The 19298-nt window shown below is 47.7% G+C and overlaps 1 protein-coding gene across 11 annotated transcripts in view; it reads right to left on the reverse strand.

Annotated features, from left to right (window-relative positions):
* COLEC11 (collectin subfamily member 11) overlaps positions 1 to 19298 on the reverse strand; it is a 56805-nt gene that overhangs the window by 21541 nt on the left and 15966 nt on the right. For 5 of the 11 annotated variants that reach the window (XM_008959522.4, XM_057301355.2, XM_003807411.6 and 2 more), the window contains exons 2-3: positions 17881 to 18036; positions 9107 to 9178 (exon numbers count right to left, since the gene is read on the reverse strand). In XM_008959522.4, the coding sequence (XP_008957770.1) occupies positions 9107 to 9178; positions 17881 to 17922 (114 nt within the window). In that variant the 5' untranslated portion in view covers positions 17923 to 18036. Of the gene's footprint in view, positions 1 to 9106; positions 9179 to 16194; positions 16888 to 17880; positions 18037 to 19298 lie in introns of those variants that run through there. The other 6 variants (XM_003807416.8, XM_063594667.1, XM_057301354.2 and 3 more) reach the window with 4 other exon arrangements.

Here is a 19298-nt window from a genome sequence, read left to right on the forward strand (position 1 = left end):
CTGGCTTTTATAATAGTCCCACTCTCATGATAACTAACCCACTCCTGTAATAACCCATTAATCTATTAACTCATAAATGGATCAATCCATTCATAATGTCAGAGAACTCATGATCCAGTCACCTCCTAAAGGCCCAATCTCTCAATACTATTACATTAAAGATCAAGTTTCAACGTGAGTTTTGGAGGGGGCAAACATTCAAATGATAGCAATAGTCAAATTCAGAATACTCTGATGGTGTAATGGTTATGTGTAAATCATATATAACTCTAGTATAAAGGTTAAAAGACAAAGATATTAAAATAACTATAGCCACAATAATTTGTTGTTGTTGTTTGTTTCTTTTTAGAGACAGGGTTTCACTCTCTCACCCAGGCTGGAGTGCAGTGACATCATCTTAGCTCACTGCAGCCTCCAGATCCTGGGCTCAAACAATCCTCCTGCCTCAGCCTTGACTACAGGCACATACCACCCAGCTAATATGTTTTCCTTTTTTTTTTTTTTTTTTTTTTTGAGATGGAGTCTCATTCTGTCGCCCAGGCTGGAGCGCAGTGGCACAATCTCAGCTCACTGCAAGCTCCACCTCCCGGGTTCAAGCGATTCTCCTGCCTCAGCCTCCTGAGTAGCTGGGACTACAGGCGAGCACCCGGCTAATTTTTGTATTTTTAGTAGAGATGAGGTTTCACCATGCTGGCCAGGCTGGTCTTGAACTCCTGACCTCGTGATCCACCCGCCTCAGCCTCCCAAAGTGCCAGGATTACAGGTGTGAGCCACTGCACCTGGCCCAATAATTTGTTAATAGATGTACAATAAAAAAGATGTAAATTGTGATATCAAAAACATAAAATGGGGGGGTGGGTGTAAAAGTGTAGAGTTTTATGTGTGATCAAAGTTAAGTTGTTATTAGTTTAGCATAGACTGTTATAACTATAAAATGTTTTATATAAGCCTTGTGGTAACCACAAATAAAAAACCTAGTACATACACAAAAGTAAGAAAAAGGAATCAATGCATACTACTACAGAAAATTATCAAACCACAAAGGAAAACAGCAAGAGAGGAAGAAAGAAACAAAGGATCTACCAGGTGACCAGAAAACAATTAACAAAATGGCAATGGCAAATCCTTAACTATCAATAATTACTTTAAATGTAAATAGATTAAATTATCCAATCAAAAGACACGGAGTAGCTTAATAAAAATAAATAAATAAAAAGAAGACCCAACTATATACACTGCCTACAAAAGACACACTTCAGCTTTAAGATCACACATAGACTAAAAATGAAGGGATGGAAAAAGATATTCCACACAAATTGAAACCAAAACAGAATAGGCGTAGCTATATTTATTTTATATCAGACAAAATAGACTATGTCAAAAACTGTAGCCAAGAGTAAAAAAAGGTTTTTATATAATGATAAAAGGTCAATTCATCAAGAAAACATAATCATTACAAATATACACACATTCAATATTGGAGCACCTAAATATGTAAAGCAAATATTAACAGATCTGAAGGGCAAACAGATAGAATACACTAATAGTAGCAGACTTCAATACCTCACTTTCAACAATGGAAAGATCACCCAGACAGAAAATCAGTAAGAAAACACTGTATATAAACTAGACTTTAGACCGAATGGAGCTAACAGAGAACATTCCATCCAACAGCAGCAGAAAACACATTCCTCTCCAGTGCACACGGAACATTCTTTGAGATAGACCATACGTTAGGCCACAAAACAAGTCTTAACAAATTCAAGGAGACTGAAATCGTATCAAGCGTCTCTTCTAACCACAACAGTATAAAACTAGGAATCAGCAAGAGGAGGAAAACGAAAATTCACAAATATGAGAAAATTAAACAACACATTCCTGAACAATCTATGAGTCAAAAAAGAAATCAAAAAATATCTTGAAACAAATGAAAATGAAAACACAACATACAAAAACTTATGGGATACAGCAAAAAGATATTCTAAGAGGAAAGTTTATAACAATAAATACCTACATGGAGGGAAAATAAAGATTACAAATAAACAATCTAACTTTACACCATAAGGGACTAGAAAAAAACAAGCAAATGAAGCCCAAAGTTAGCAGAAGTAAGGAAATAACGAAGATCAGAGCAGAAATAATCAAATAGAGACTAGAAAAGCTGTAGCAAAGCAACAAAACTATGAGTTGCTTTTTGAAAAGGCAAAAAAAAAAATTGACGAACCTTTAGCTAGACGAAGAAAAAAGAGGTAACTCAAATAAAATCAGAACTGCAATGGAGAAATTACAACTGATACCACAGAAATATGAAGGGTCATAAGAGAGTAATATGAATAATTATACATCAAAAATTTGAATAACCTAGAAGAAATGGATAAATTCCTAGAAACATACAACCCACCAAGACTGAATAATGAAAAAATACTAAATTTGAACAGATCAGTAATGAAACTGATTCTGTAGTCAAAAATCTCCAATCAAAGAAAAGCCCAGGACCTGGTAGCCTCATGCCAAACTTTACCAAAAATTTAAATAGGAATTAATACCAATCCTTCTAAAATCTTACAAAAAATTGAAGAGAGAATACTTCTGAACTAATTTTTAAAAGCCAGCATTACCCTGATACCGAAGCCAGACAAGAATAATACAAGAAAAAAAGATTACAGGCCAATATCCCTGATGAACACAGATGCAAAAATCCTCAACGCAATGCTAGCAAACCAAATTTAACAGCACATTAAAAAGATTATACACGGCCGGGCGCGGTGGCTCATGCCTGTAATCCCAGCACTTTGGGAGGCCAAGGCAGGTGGATCACCTGAGGTCAGGATTTCAAGACCAGCCTGGCCAACATGGTGAAACCTCATCTCTACTAAATATACAAAAATTTTCTGAGCGTGGTGGTGCGTGCCTGTAATCCCAGCTACTTGGGCGGCTGAGGCAGGAGAATCGGTTGAACTCAGGAGGCAGAGGTTGCAGTGAGCCGAGATCATGCCATCGCACTCCAGCCTGGGCAACAGAGCAAGACTCTGTCTCAAAAAAAAAAGTATTATACACCATGATCAAGCAAAATTTATGCCTGGGATGGTTCAACATACAGAAATCAATAAATGTGATATGCCACATTAACAGAATGAAGAATAAACATCATATTATCATCAGTAGATGCTGAAAGAACGTTTGACAAAACTCAGTGTTGTTTCATGATAAAAGCTCTCAAGAAAGCACATATACAAAGAATGCACCTCAACACAATAAAGGCCATGTATGAGAAGTCCACAGCTAACATCATACTCACTGGTGAAAAGCTGAAAGCTTTACTCTAAAATCAGAAACAAGGCAAGGATGCCCATTCTCGCCTCTTGTATTCAATATAGTGCTGGAAGTCCTAGCCAGAACAATTAGGCAAGAAAGAGAAAAGGAAAGCAGAAAGGAGAGAAAAGGAAAGGGGAAAGGAAAGAAAAGGAAAGAGAGAAAGAAAGGAAGAGAAAGGGAGAAGGAGGGAGGGAGATAGGAAGGAAGGAAGGAGGGAGGGAGGGATCCATCCAAATTGGAAAGGGAGAGGTAAAGCTGGCTCTGTTTGCAGATGGCATAATCTTATATAAATAAAACCCTAAAGACTCCACTAAAAACTGGTTAGCACTAATAAACAAATTCAGTAAAGTTGCAGGATACAAAATCAACAGACGAAAATCAGCAGCATTTCTATACACTAACAATGAGCCACCTGAAAAAAATTAAGGAAACAATCTCCTTGACTGTAGCACCAAACAGAATGACATATTTAGGAATAAATTTAACCAAGGAAGTGTTGTGTACCTGTACACTGAGAACTATGAAACATTGAAGACACAAATAAATGGAAAAAATATCTGTTCGTGGATCAAAAGAATTAATATTTCAAAATGTCCATACTACCCAAAGCAATCTACAGATTCAGTGCAATCTCTATCAAAATTCCAAAGGCACTTTTCAGAGAAATGGAAAAAAAAATCCTGAAATTCATGTAAAACCATAAAAGGTCATGTATAGCCAAAGCAGCCTTAAGCAAGAAAAACAAAGCTGAAGGCATCACACTTCCTGATTTCAAATTATATTACAGATAGATGGTAATCAAACCAGTATACTTGATCAAACAAGCACTGGTATAAAAACAGACACGTAGACAATAGAGCAGAGAAGAAAGCACAGAAATAAGCCCATGAGTGCATATACAATCAACTAACCTTCAACAAAGGCATAAAGAATTCACAATGCTATTGGGAAAACTGAATATTCACATGCAAAAAAACAAAACTGAATCCTTGTCTTATACCATACATAAAAATCAGCTCAAAATAGAAGACTTAAATGTAATACCTGAAATCACAGAACTCCTAAAAGAAAATGTAAGGGAAAAGTTCCTTGACACTGGTCTTGGCAATGATTTTTTTGGATATGACCCCAAAAGCACAGGCAACAAAAGCAAAAATAAATAAGTGGTACTAACCTATCCAACTAACAAGTTTCTGCATAGCAAAGAAAGCAATCAACAAAACAGAAAGGTACCTATGGAATGGAAGACAGTATTTGCAAACCATATATCTGATAAGAGGTTAATATCCAAAATATATAAGGAACTCATACAACTCAATAGCCGAAAAACAAATAACCCAATTTAAAAATGGGCAAAGAATCTGAATAGATATTTTTCTAAGAAGACATACAAATGTCCAACAGGTTTATGGAAAGGCGGTCAACATCATCAATTATCAGGAAAATAGAAACTAAAGCCACAATGAGACATTACCTCACACCTGTTAGGATGGCTGGTATCAAAAAGTCAAAAGAGAGTAAGCATTGGAGAAGATGTGGAGAAAGGCGAGCCCTTAGACATCGCTGGTGGGAATGGAAAACAGCACAGAGGCTCCTTGAAAAAATCAAAAGCGACAACTCGGTGGTGGCCACTGCACAGACCAGACTTCTCTCGTTCTCGCACGCCTCGCTCCGCTTTTCCTCCACAACCATGTCTGACAAACCCGATATGGCTGAGATCGAGAAATTTGATAAGTCGAAACTGAAGAAGACAGAGACTCAAGAGAAAAATCCACTGCCTTCCAAAGAAACGACTGAACAGGAGAAGCAAGCAGGCGAATCGTAATGAGGCGTGTGCCGCCAATATGCACTGTACATTCCACAAGCATTGCCTTCTTATTTTACTTCTTTTAGCTGTTTAACTTTGTAAGATGCAAAGAGGTTGGATCAAGTTTAAATGACTGTGCTGCCCCTTTCACATCAAAGAACTACGGACACCGAAGGCCGCGCCTGCCTCTCCCATCTGTCTGGCTGGCTGGCAGGGAAGGAAAGAACTTGCATGTTGGTGAAGGAAGAGGTGGGGTGGGACGACAGTGAAATCTAGAGTAAAACCAAGCTGGCCCAAGGTGTCCTGCAGGCTGTAATGCAGTTTAATCAGAGAGCCATTTTTTTTTTTTGTCAAATGATTTTAATTATTGGAATGCACAATTTTTTAAATATGCAAATAAAAAGTTTAAAAACTAAAAAAAAAAAAAAGAAAAGAAAAAATCAAAAGCAGAACTAACACATGATCCAGCAATGTCACTACTGGGTCCATAGCCAAAGGAATGAAATCGGATCTTGAAGAGATCCCTACAGTTTCATGCTGACTGCAGCATTATTCACAACGGCCATCACATGAGAACAACCTACGCATCTGTTGACTAATCAGTGGATAAAGAAAACATGGCACATATATAACGGAATATTATTCAGTCTTGAAACATAAGAAAATCCCAGCATTTGTGACCTGGATGAACCTGGAGGGCATTACGCTAAGTGAAATAAGAATGTTCCAGTCCTCTCCCTCTCCCCATGGTCTCCCTCTCCCTCTCCCTCCCCCCATGGCCTCCCTCTCCCTCTCCCTCTCCCCTCGGTCTCCCTCTCCCTCTCTTTCCACGGTCTCCCTCTGATGCCAAGCCAAAGCTGGACTGTACTGCTGCCATCTCGGCTCACTGCAACCTCCCTGCCTGGTTCTCCTGCCTCAGCCTGCCGAGTGCCTGGGATTGCAGGCGCGCGCCGCCACACCTGACTGGTTTTTGTATTTTTTTGGTGGAGACGGGGTTTCGCTGTGTTGGCCAGGCTGGTCTCCAGCTCCTAACCGGGAGCGATCTGCCAGCCTCGGCCTGCCGAGGTGCCAGGATTGCAGACGGAGTCTCATTCACTCAGTGCTCAATGTTGCCCAGGCTGGAGTGCAGTGGCGTGATCTCGGCTAGCTACAACCTCCACCTCCCAGCCGCCTGCCTTGGCCTCCCAAAGTGCCGAGATTGCAGCCTCTGCCCGGCCGCCACCCCGTCTGGGAAGTGAGGAGCGTCTCTGCCTGGCCGCCCATTGTCTGAGATGTGGGGAGCGCCTCTGCCCCGCTGCCCCATCTGGGATGTGAGGAGCGCCTCTGCCCGGCCACAACCCTGTCTGGGATCTGAGGAGTGTCTCTGCCCGACCGCCACCCCGTCTGGGAGGTGAGGAGCGTCTCTGCCCGGCCGCCCCGTCTCAAGAGGTGAGGAACCCCTCCACCCGGCAGCTGCCCCGTCTGAGAAGTGAGGAGCCCCTCCGCTCGGCAGCCGCCCCATCTGGGAAGTGAGGAGCATCTCCACCCGGCAGCTGCCCCGTCCGGGAGGGAGGTGGGGGGGCAGCCCCCGCCCGGCCAGCTGCCCTGTCCGGGAGGGAGGTCGGGGGCAGCCCCCGCCTGGCCAGCCACCCCGTCCGGGAGGTGGGGGGTGCCTCTGCCCAGCCGCCCCCTTCTGGGAAGTGAGGAGCCCCTCTGCCCGGCAGCCACCCTGTCTGGGAGGTGTACCCCACAGCTCATTGAGAACAGGCCATGATGACGATGGCAGTTTTGTCAAATAGAAAAGGGGGAAATGTGGGGAAAGGATAGAGAAATCAGATTCTTGCTGTGTCTGTGTAGAAAGAAGTAGACATGGGAGACTCCATTTTGTTCTGTACTAAGAAAAATTCTTCTGCCTTGGGATGCTGTTTATCTATGACCTTACCCTCAACCCCGTGCTCTCCAAAACATGTGCTGTGTCCACTCAGGGTTAAATGGATTAAGGGCGGTGCAAGATGTGCTTTGTTAAACAGATGCTTGAAGGCAGCATGCTCGTTAAGAGTCATCACCACTCCCTAATCTCAAGTACCCAGGGACACAAACACTGCGGAAGGCCGCAGGGTCCTCTGCCTAGGAAAACCAGAGACCCTTGTTCACTTGTTTGTCTGCTGACCTTCCCTCCACTGTTGTCCTATGACCCTGCCAAATCCCCCTCTGCGAGAAACACCCAAGAGTGATCAATAAATACTAAAAATAAATAAATAAATAAATAAAATAAAATCCCTTTGGAAAAAAAAAAAAGAAACTATTTCTCAGTGGATTCCTGAGAAAGGGTGCATATGAGGTACATTGTTGTGAACTGAAATACATGAAAATATTTTATTCTGCTCTCAGCCTTGATGGATAGTTTAGCTGGGTGTAGAATTCTTGAATAGAAATAAGTTTCCCTCAGGATTTTAAACGTACTGTTCTTTCTTCAACTGCTAATATTGGGAAGACTGATGTTATTCGGATTCCTAATTCTTTGGTGATATTTAGTGTCTGGAAAATTTTGGATTTTATCTTTGTGTTCTGAAATTTCAAAGTCAGGTGTCTTGGTATGAATCTTTTTTTCGTTTACTTTGCCAGGTTTCTCGTAGTTCTGTTCAATCTAGATACTCATGTCCTTTCATTATAAGAAATTTTCTTCTAAACTTGTGCAACTTTAGGAGTTTTACTCTGAGCACCCTTATTGGTCATCCTCTCCTTCTGTATTGCCTATAAAAAATATCTGTGTTGAAGATTTTTTAAAGCTTTACTTAGAATTGTTCCTCTCTAAACTTAATAAAAGGAAAGCTGATAAAAAAAAAAAAAAAAAAGAATGTTCCAGCTCTTGCTTAGGACGAGGGTACGGGCAAGTGCAATGGTCAAAACTGATTGCATGGTAATCTCAAAATGAGAATGTCCATAAATTATACCTCAAAAACATTTCAAAAAACAGTGTATGGGCTTAAATATATATTTAATTATCTTTGTGTTGTTATAATAATTTTTTTTAATTGGAAACAACTTAACTCTCCAATGTTAAAAGACTGGTTGGGGGGTTGGCTAACTGTAGTATATGTTCTCATAGAATGATGTGTACATACTGAGAAAGCATTTCTAGAGACAATCTTTAATGACTTGGAAAAAATGTATTACTTGAGGCCAGGAGTTCGAGACCAGCCTGGCCAACATGGTGAAACCTAGTCTCTACTAAAAATACCCCCCCCAAAAAAAATTAGCTGGGTGTGATAGCACATGCCAGCTACTCAACAGGTTGAGGCAGGAGAATAGCTTGAACCTGGGAGGAGAAGTTTACAGTGAGCCAAGACTGTGCCACTGCACTCCAGCCTGGGCAACAGAGCAAGACTCAGTTTCAAAAAAAGAAAAAAAGAAAAAAGAAAAAGAAAAAACACTTAAAAAAATTTTAAGCAGTAACAAGGAGTATATAAAGATAATAGCCACCATATATTTAACCCCTGCCATGCACTGTGCAGCTACTTTACACATGATACATTTCCTTTACATGTACGATCTAGCTCCCATGAGCCTCGGCACAGTCCCACGAGGCAGGCACAATCACACGACTTTACGAAGGAGGAGACAGACGCAAAGTGATGAGGGTCCTATCTGTGTACTCTGCCATGCCGCCTTCATAACGACACTGATTCACTTAGCGCTCACAAATGATCTGGAAGCTATTATTCCCGTCTTACAGATGAGGCTTAAAGGGGCCAGGAGCCTCTGCTGAGTTCCAGGACACACTTTCTTTCCTAGGGCCCCACAGGTCAGCACAAGGAGCAGTGCTGAAGGAGCACTCTCCCCTCTCTGCTCCCAAGCCAAGTCCCATGCCGTCTGCCTCCCTGGGACCCAGAGGGCAGGGCCTGTCCTCAGGGGAACCACCACCCCCACCTCCCCACCCGGCTCTAGCAGGAGCGGTGCCTCCATCCTCAGAGCTCTGAGGGCCGGGCCCAGGGCTGCAGGTACCTTTTTCTCCCGTGGGGCCGACTCTTCCAGGCCGTCCTGGGGCGCCTTTGTCTCCCTTCTCTCCCGCATCCCCTGTGGAAGAAGTCACATCCATTTAGCAGCTCGTCTGGCCAGCACAGCGTCTCAGAGTGATTTGTGGAGGAAGAACAGTTAGAAGCGTTCTCCCCGGGTCCCTGCAGGTGGCCAAGCCCCTTCTCTCCCCACCTACCTCCCCGCCTGCAGCCCAGCCCCTACCCTGGGTGCCCCTGATTCTGCTTTTAGGGCTATTTGTCTCCCTGCCCTACCTTCTCTCTTAGAAAGGGCCTGTGTTTCTCTCACCAGTTACCCCTCTTGGCGGGCTCTTAGAAAGGGCCTGTGTTTCTCTCACCAGTTACCCCTCTTGGCGGGCTCCTAGTCTGTCCCTGGGCGCACAGTGCCATCTAAACGCCGGCTCTCCCCAACCCTAACACCAATGAGAAGGGCGGCAGCGTCTCCAGGCGCCCCCATGGGAAGCGTCACCCCGACCTCTCCCTGAGCTTCATCTGCTTGGTACTCAGGGAAGGATGAACTATGTCAGCATCCCCCTGGCCCCGTCAGTGTGAGCCCCCCAGGGCACAGGCTCCTGCTCAGCCAGGGCCTCCACCATGGGGGCTGCCTGTGACCAGGTGGGCACGTCCACCCGCTTCCAGGGCTCAGCAGGTGCAGGAGACAGAGGGTGAATCACTGGTGGAGACACCCTACAAGGCACAGTTCAGAGATGTGCGCAGTGAGGCCAAGGGCCCCAGGAAGGCCTATGGACACCAACACCTCCGCTCCAGTCTTCTCCCCCCACTCTAATCCACACCAAAATGACTGTCCTGAAACAAATGGAATTCTATTATGTCTCTAGATTCAGCTATAAATGACGTTCAGTACTTGAGCCTCTCCTCAGTGTGGTCTCTACATCGGACCCCGGTCTTTCCCTACTCTGTGCCCTCTGCCCAGCCTGCCTGGTCAGCCGGCTCCTGTCCAGGGTCTGCCTTCTCACCTGGTTCTCTGGGAGGCTCTTCCGGATTCTCTCAACAGGGCCACTCTGCTGGCTGGGACTCAGCTCTGTAGTCATTTTTATAAGGCCGCATTTCTTACCTGCTGCACTATCCCTCCTCTGAATGGTTGCAGACAGGGAGTGTGTGTGCATGTGTGCATGCGTGTGCGTGGGTGCGCGTGTGCATGTGTGTGCGTGTCCGCATGTGCATAGGTGTGCATGTGTATGTGTGCGCGTGTGCGCTGATATGCTACAAGTTCACCTTCCCTCTCTGCACAATTGTGCCAGCGTTCACGTAAACTTTACTTCTCTATGACTCTCCATTTGCACCTTTGTGGGCGGCAAGCCATCCAGGTGCCAAGGCAAGAGACCAAGGGCACGAGCTGTTCCAGTATAATAAAATATATAAAACAACCCTATATATAGAGAGAGCATATATACTCTAGTATAACTCTTGTTGTTTTATATATTTTATCATACTGGACCAGCTCATGCCCTCGGTCTCTTGCCTCGGCACCTGGACGGCTTGCCGCCCACACACCTTGTGGCCCACACACCTTGTCTTGGAGAGAGGCTCAGTTGAGATTACAGATCCCTCCACAAAATCCCCAAAGCTGATTATCTGGCCTCACGGAGGGGACTTTCCATTTAAATCCAAGTAACAAAGAGAAAAGCACAGCGATGGTGGCAGGCCCATCCCCACATCACCCCCGTGCCACAGCCACAGCCCCGCAGGGCCACCTGCTGAAAAGCCTGTGGGCTGCCCCTGGGCTGACCCACGATCAACACTCACATGCTTCTCTGAGGCTCCAAGTAGTTCTCAAGTTTGCTTCTTATCTTGTAAGAAGAAAAGAGAAGTATTGACAGTTTAGCAAGAAATATCCACTAACAAGATAAACTCAGCATTAAGAATCCCCAGAGGTTTCAGGGGCACCAGCATCGTGCAGAAGAAAGAACAGAGAAGACGGAACAGTGGAGCAGCCGGACGCTGACTGTGCAATCGGTGAACGGAGGTCCTCATGACATGGGAGAGGCCAGTCCGGGAACAACAGCACACTGCAGCGGAAAGAGCCGAGCAGAGACGCTGTGCGGGAGCCACTCCGCAGAAAGGCGAGTCCCCGGTGGCCAAGGATGAAGAGGCCTCGTGGAGCCAGCGGTGAGGAGGAAGCATTGTTCACAGGGCAGTACTAATAAGAAATGCAGGCTTTGTTTGTTTGTTTTGAAGTTACAAAGTTGAGAGTTGAAGGAAAAACTCACAAATGCCAATGTCGCTCTGACAGCAATTCCGGAAAGAGAGGAACAAAGCCTTCGTGGCTGCGAAGATTTAGTAGCTGCGATTTCCCAGCGCTAAGGAAAGCCATGAAAGAACTCTGTGAAAGGGCCTGCAGAGAACCACACGGGGAAAATCAGAGAAAAGTAACTCAGACACGTCAGAGTGACACCGCAGAACACCAAGAATAAAGAGAAAATGCTGTCAGCTACCCAGGAGGGAAAAACAGTTTTAAAGACTGCATACCTGTGAATGAGAATCAGATGGACATAAGAATTCTCATTAGCAACACCGGACGCAAGAATAAAATGAGGCAATAACCTCAACAAAGGAGCCATAATTTAGACGGCAAGATCTGAAAAGCCCCTCTGAGGGGTGGTTCTCAGGCTAAGCTGCTGAGCAGGGGTAGCCAGGCACAGAGTAAGAAGTTCTGAGGACAGGGTCAGCAGGTGCACAGACAAGGGGGAAGGGCTGGAGGGGATGACGGGAAGCCAGGTGGTTGGGCAGAGCGAGCCACGAGCCCGAGGCAGTAGGCAGCCCAGGGACTTCATGCCTGGAGCTCATGGGGATAACCTGACCACCCATGCCACGGTCCAGGCCAACAGTGATTGTGGCTGAGATGAGAGCGGAAGAATGTTTCCTTCATAAAGCATTTCACACCACCTACATGACAGCAGTCTGCTCTTTCTCCCACTGGCTGAAAGCTCTGAGAAGACACAGCTCCATCTCACCCAACCCTCGGTCCCCCAGAGCACCAGGAAGAAGGCAGGTGCTCCATCAGTACTCGTAAAGAATCAACACTAAGCAGGTCTGCCAGTGTTTCTCATACCGCTTAAGAAAGCTCCTGGAGTTTGTACACGGCATTCACTTATTTGCATAATAATTTCACCTCTCCCCCTACATGGGGCGGGCACTATGTCCACTCTAGAGGTGAAGACACAGCTACGAGAATCAAGTGACATGTCCAAGCTGGGATGTGCTGGCACACCAGTGTGTCTTTACCACGCCTTGCTCAGGCTTCAAAACCTCAGAGCGAGACTCACTAACCAGCATGACTACTCACCCTCGTCTCCTCTCCTCCTAAAGATAAAGCAGTAAGGACAAGTTTGTCATGACAGCTTCTGACCAACCTCCACCTGCATCCATCTGCCTATCTCTAACCTGATTTTTAAAAACTGGTTGGCCAGGTGCAGTGGCTCATGCCTGTGATCCTGGCACTTTGGGAGGCCAAGGCAGGAGGATCATTTAAAGGCAGGAGTTTGAGACCAGCCTGGGTAATATAGCAAGACCACATCTCTACAAAAAAATTAGCAGGGGTTGGGCATGGTGGCTCACACCTGTAATCCCAGCACTTTGGGAGGCCAAGGCGGGTGGATCACCTGAGGTCAAGAGTTTGAGACCAGCCTGGTCAACATGGTAAAACCTCGTCTCTACTAAAAATACAAAAATTAGCCAGGCATGGTAGTGGGTGCCTATAATCTCAGCTACTCTGGAGGCTGAGGCAGGAGAATCGCTTGAACCCAGGAGGCAGAGGTTGCAGTGAGCCAAGATCACGCTATTGCACTGCAGCCTGGGCAACAAGAGCGAAACTCCATTTCAAAAAAAAAAAAAAAAAAAAAAAATAGCAGGATGTGTTGCTGTGCACCTGCAGTTCAGCCCAGGAGTTGCAGGCTGCAGTTAGCTATAAGCGCACCACTGCACTCCAGCCTGAGTGACAGAGCAAGATCCTGTCTCTAAAAAAAAAAAATCAAAGAAAAGAAAAATAGTTCATAGTAACAACTGGAGGCACGGAAAGACCCTGAAAAGCACCACACATTACACTGTGTCCCACAAAGTCTCGTTACTAAAGCAGGAGAGAAAGAATAATAAGTCATTAAAAACAGCAAGACTTTCTAAAGAAGAGGATTTAACACAGGTTTTCTTTATATCTCTCAGCTAATCACAAAACCCACTTACATGCCATCTCCCAAGGGCTCTGCTTAATGGACCTGTGTCTGTAGTTGTACAGGGCCAGGCGCATTTCAGCCAGTGCTGGGCAGCAGGCACCCCAAATGCCTCACGGCTGTGCCTGCAGTGTGGGGAACCCAAACCTGGAGTCAGAAACCGCTTTCCTTCCTGTGCAAAACCCAGTGTAAGCCCTCCCAGCCTGGTCCTCCTCAGCTCTGATGGGGATTGAACAAAATATGCCCTGGAAGACACCGTGCTGGTTGTGACGAGAAAAAGTATTTTAATCCCTGGTTCAGGAGCAACAGCACTGAGGACCAGAGAGTACAGAGGCCTCCCATCCACGGCGGGGCTGCCCTGGTTTCTCCACGGTCCCCGTCGCCTCCGCCTTGTAGACTTGCCCTGTCCACGCATCTTAAGAACCAAGGCTGTTTTCAAGCACTGTTCACAATTTGGCAGGGTTTTGTTTTGTTTTGTTTTTGTTTTTTGTTTTTTGTTTTCCAGAGATAGGGTCTTACTCTGTTGCCCTGGGCAGTCTCAAACTCCCGGGCTCAAGTCATCCTCCTACCTCGGCTTCCCAAAGTGCCGGGATCACAGGCGTGACCCACTGCACCTGGCCAATTTGGCAAGGTTTGAAGTGTTCATTGTCCACTGGTCCCAGGGGTCATAAAGATGTATGTCCCTGCAGGTAATGACTCCAGAGCAGGATTTCTATACACGTCCCCACTCAACACTCCATGCATTTTGTAATGTAGACCCAGCGAGCACAATGACATTTTTCCCACATCCTTTTCATTTTCAGGATGATTGACTATATAAAGTTCTAATGACAAGTTATTTCTCTACCAGGAGAGGCTAACATTTCAACTGCTGGCTCACTTCCACCATCACCACAATGCAGCTCTCTCCTCGCTCAAAGAAACAAAACGTGGCTGACATTTACTATTTGCTTGGCTTCCCTGCAAATCATGTACAAATCTACGAGCAAAAATCTTTTACCTAGATTGTATTTGGGGTCATTTCCAACCCAGCTACGAAGGCGCATGTCAGTTATTTTATTGAGAACCTAAGATACTTCGACATATTTATAGCCAGTTGAGGAAGATCCGTGGACAGTGCTTGACTGTCACGCCACCTGCTTACAAGCTGAACAAACTCGTGTGCCAGCGACTTCACATCCCTGCTGGCCACAACAAGTGCCACGGCACCCCAGGGCCATGGGAAGTCAGAGAGGAGAAAGCCGGGACCTCAGCCTGCCTGGCTCGTTCTACACAAGGGGAGACGGCACAGACAGGCCGTCAGGTGTCAGAAGAGCAAACCTCCCATAGCGCATGTTATTCAGGCCCCATTACTGGTTTTATCAATGTTGTTTTAAAGAATGGCAATAAATGATTTTAAAATTAATTTGATAGGCCAGGTATGGTGGCTCACACCTATAATCCCAGCACTTTGGGAGGCCAAAGCGGGTGGATTACCTGAGGTCAGGAGTTCGAGACCAGCCTGGACAACATGGTGAAACCCCGTCTCTACTAAAAATACAAAAATTAGCCGGGCGTGACGGTGCGCGCCTATAGTCCCAGCTACTTGGGAGGCTGAGGCAGGAGAATCACTTGAACCTGAGAGGCGGAGGTTGCAGTGAGCCAAGGTCGCACCATTGCACTCTAGCCTGGGCAACAAGAGAGAAACTCCATCTCAAAAAAAAAAAATTAATTTGATAAAGCCTATAAGAAGAACTATGACCTTTCATATTTCTGGGAAACACATTTGTTAATACAGATAAATGTTTTCTCACCTACAGCCATTTTTTTAACCATTAAAAAAAGACTTTTTTCCCATTAAAAGGAGTTGTCATTCTCTCTAAATGTAAAGACAATATATTATTCCCTCTAAATGTAAAGATAATATATTATTATTATCTGAAATGGCCTGGAATGGCAAATAAATGTCATCTCAAGCACCACCAGCAGTCAGCGGCAGCCTGACACGTGTGCCCAGGAAGATTCTCCAGCCAAATGTGGAGTTGGCAGAGGTTTCAGGATCCAAAACACAAGGGCTTGTGGGGGTTGGGGGGGCGGCGCGTGCTGTGTTTCTCAGACCAGATGCCACCCCGTGTCCGGGGCTGAACGGCGGGACTGTGAGGAGACAGGCCGCGGCGTCTTCATCCCAGCCCTGAGCCTGCCTGGTAGATTCTCAACGGACGTTTGTCTAATGAATGGTGACTGCGTGTGTGTCTGTTTCCTTAGAAGCTGGCACTGTGCCGCACGCTGCCTCTCCTCTTTGACCTCCAGCGACCCTGGGGGGCTATGGCACATGCTGGGGCCGGCAGGGATGAAGTCTGCTGGCACACACTATTTTCTCCATTGAATAACCCAATTCCTGACATGCTGGGTATCCTGAATCCTTTTAAACCGCTCCTTGCCCCTGGTGCTCGCCTCTCGCTTGCGGACTCACGGGGCGCGTGCTGGACGGACACCTGATCTGCTCCCTGGTCGGGCTCGCTGCCTGCACAGGGTTAGTGCTTTGTAAGTCACTGTCCCAGAGCAGGGAGCAGGGGCTGGGTCCCCGGTCACTGTGTGCCCACTCCTGGTGCCACCATCGCCTCCCCAACCTCACGGACCAGGAGGCCGAGGCTTGGGAGAACAGGTGACCCGTCACGCAGGACGGCTGACCCACAGCACTCTCAGACCTGCCCTACTTCCCAGCCTGCGAAGGTTGAGAAGGGACCCTACCCATGTGGGAAATGACAGCACATCCAGGGGACCCAGGACGTGGACAGCTGGGAAGGACCCTCCCAACAGCACCGGGGAAAGGCGGCGTCCAGAAAGGACCCTGGAGCCCACCCCACGGCCCCCACCAGTGCGGGCTACTGACCTGGCAGGGCGCAGGGAAGAGAACCGCAGGGACTCGGAGGCACCCACCACATCGGGCAGGGACGTGACCTCCACAGCCAAAAGTCCAGCTCTCCACAGCCACGGTTTCCAACCTAAAGCTGAAGGTTCCACTCACAAACCCACACACGCTACCACAAAGTCAGGGCCAAAGCCACTTTCACCAAAACTTCTGAGAGAGTCGTAGGCGTCCAACAGTTTAAGTTGCTTCCAACATAATTAAACATTTTCTAAAGCAGGCACATTTATCACAATTAAAAGCACAAAGGCCACTGGGCTTGTCTGGGCTGCAGGACAGTCCACTTGGTTTCCAACAGCAGGGTGAACACAGCCGGAAAAAAGCCCCCAGCCAGAGCTGCACAGCCTGGCAGGGTGGCCCCGAGCTGTCCGGTCCCTGTGCCCGAGGAGAGGGCTGACCTCTTCATTTTGTACAACACGGGCTGAGCAGGGTTTGTCTTTCGTGGTGACTGTTTTGATCATGGGTTTGAATCTACTTTTCTCTAATGTTTCAATAAAAAGAGCTGCAGACGCTCCACAAGAGAAGCTGAAGGCCCAAGCAGCCCGTGGATGAGGAGGGGGCGGACCGGATTCAGGTTGCAAACGGTCAAGGTGCCCCTCCCCCTCCTCAGTACCCACGTGACCCCCCCTCTCCTTCCTCAGCACCCACGTGACTCTCCCTCCCCCTCCTCACCAACCACGTGACTCCCCTCCCCCTCCTCAGCACCCATGTGACTGCCCCTCCCCCTCCTCACCAACCACGTGACTCCCCTCCCCCTCCTCAGCACCCACCTGACTCCCCTCCCCCTCCTCGTCACCCACGTGACTCCCCCTCCCCCTCCTCAGCACCCACGTGACTCCCCTCAGCAGCAGCCTGGACTCTGCTGCCGCCGGTGCAGCCCCGGCCCTGCCACCCAACACTGGCACACACTCTGCTGTCCCTTCTTGGGTTCTGTAATTTTGAACAAGGGGCCCACATTTTCATTTCACACCGGGCTCCCCCAGGCTTGGGGACCTGTTGCCTCTGCTTTGTAGAAGCTGGTGATTTTCTTACTTGAAGATGCTGCTCTGGAGTCTTCAGATACCGCAGCCTCAGGGACTTTCTCACCCATGCCTGACCTGCAGAACTATCTCTATCCGGGAGCAGATTACAGACAAAGCAACAAGAAAAAAAAAGTTCCTGTCTTTTTTTTTTCCCCCTAACCACTAGACCACCAGGGATTTTTTAATTTTTAAAATAAAATATTAAGAGCTCTCAGGAAGCAATGTAGAAGCACACTTTGGGAACTTAACACAAGTTGCAAATTTTCTCTGACCCTCAAATTTCCTTATCTGTAAAATGGTCCGCATGAGATCATCTCATGGGGAGGATCACACGAGGCCATGTGTGCAGGGTCTGACGCAAAGCCAGGTGCCTTCCAGCAAGGTCCCCCTGGAGAGGGCTGAGTTGCAAATAAATTGCTATCTTCAGAATTAGGAATTCCATGGCCGAAGACAGTTTAGACATCATGTCACCCAACCCTTGATTTCCAGATGGGGAAACTGAGACCCAGTGGGGTAAGCAGATTTGCTCGGGCTTTGTGCTTTTCCGTGGAACTGCGCAGTTGCATGGGAGTCTCTCAGCTGGCCCGGAGGCCACTGCCCAGCAGCCCAGAGTCCAGGGAGCGGTTACCTTTGAGGCCAGGGACGAGGATCTGCACAGAGCAGGCGTCATCGCCAGCCGGCTGAGGATGTCCAGATGGCAGCAGAGACAGGAAGGCCAGGCTGATTAGAACGCCCGCCAGGGCCAGATTCCCCCTCATCCTGAGCGCAGGCAGGACACCAACTCCTACACAGAGGAAGGAATAAACAGTGATGGGAACTGCAACAGCCGGGCAGCCAGTGACAGTGAGCAGGCCTTGGAGGCAAGGGGTGTAGCCCTCCTGGTGCCTGGAAGGGCTGTCTGGGCCCCCATGGCGGGTGCTCCTCACTCACTCAGGCACCAATCATGAGCCTCCACTGAGAAGCTTCCACAGCAGCCCCAGGGTCAGCACCAGGCACCAACTGCATGCCAGCCCTGGTCAGTGAGCCTTGATTGAAGGCCTACGGCTCGCCCATCCCAAGGAGTTCGATCTGATCTCTGGGACAAACGATTCCTACACAGAGTGGAGTAGGGGTCTCCACACAGCATAGCCAGCCACAGACATGGAGCCTCTGCAGAGCTGGGCACAGCGGAGGGAGGCTGAGATACGGCTAAAGGAAACAGCCAAGGCGCCTGAGGAGCCCCAAGCTTAGCGGCTCCATTCACAGACAAGGAATCCACGCCCCCACATCTCCTTAGGTGGCAGGAGACAAGCACCTGGCCTTCCTCAGTGAGATCAGTAAGGAGAGAGGAGCCCCGGCCTTAGGAACCCAGGGGCCTGGGGAGGTGGGGGCTGAGCCCACAGGAAGAGGGGTGTCATGGACATCTGACCATCCCAGGAGGGGCGGGTACGTGCTGACCTCTTTGTTTCTTCATCGTGAAGGGCATTAAAACTTGGAAAACAAGACCGGGCGCAGTGGCTCACACCTGTAATCCCAGCACTTTGGGAGGCTGAGGTGGGCAGATCACCTAAAGTCGTGAGTTCGAGACCAGTCTGGACAACATGGTGAAACCCCATGTCTTCTAAAAATACAAAAATTAGCTGGGTGTGGTGGCGGGCACCTCTAATCCCAGCTACTTGGGAGGCTGAGGCAGGAAAACTGCTTGAACCCAGGAGGCGGAGGTTGCGGTGACCTGAGATCATGCCACTACACTCCAGCCTGCATGACAGCGAGACTCCGTCCCCCCAAAAAATAAAATATAATAAATAAATAAAACTCGGAAAACAAAGAGGGCAATGGAAACTACTCAACTTGAAGGGAGAGGCCCGGGAAACAGAAGGAAAGGGACAGGAGGGGAGAGAGGGACAGGCCAGAAGGGCAGAGTGCGGACAGCAGCCCTGGAGCACAGCTGATAAAGAGCCGTGGCGAGCTGGGACTGGGGCTCCGCAGAGCATGGAAGCCACAGGAGCATCTGTCCATCCCAAAGGCCATGCTTCCGGATACTTCTGGCAGCCTTTCGTTTGGTTA

This window comes from Pan paniscus, chromosome 12 (assembly GCF_029289425.2).
Source record: "Pan paniscus chromosome 12, NHGRI_mPanPan1-v2.0_pri, whole genome shotgun sequence".
In the NCBI taxonomy this organism is placed as follows: Eukaryota; Metazoa; Chordata; class Mammalia; order Primates; family Hominidae; genus Pan; species Pan paniscus.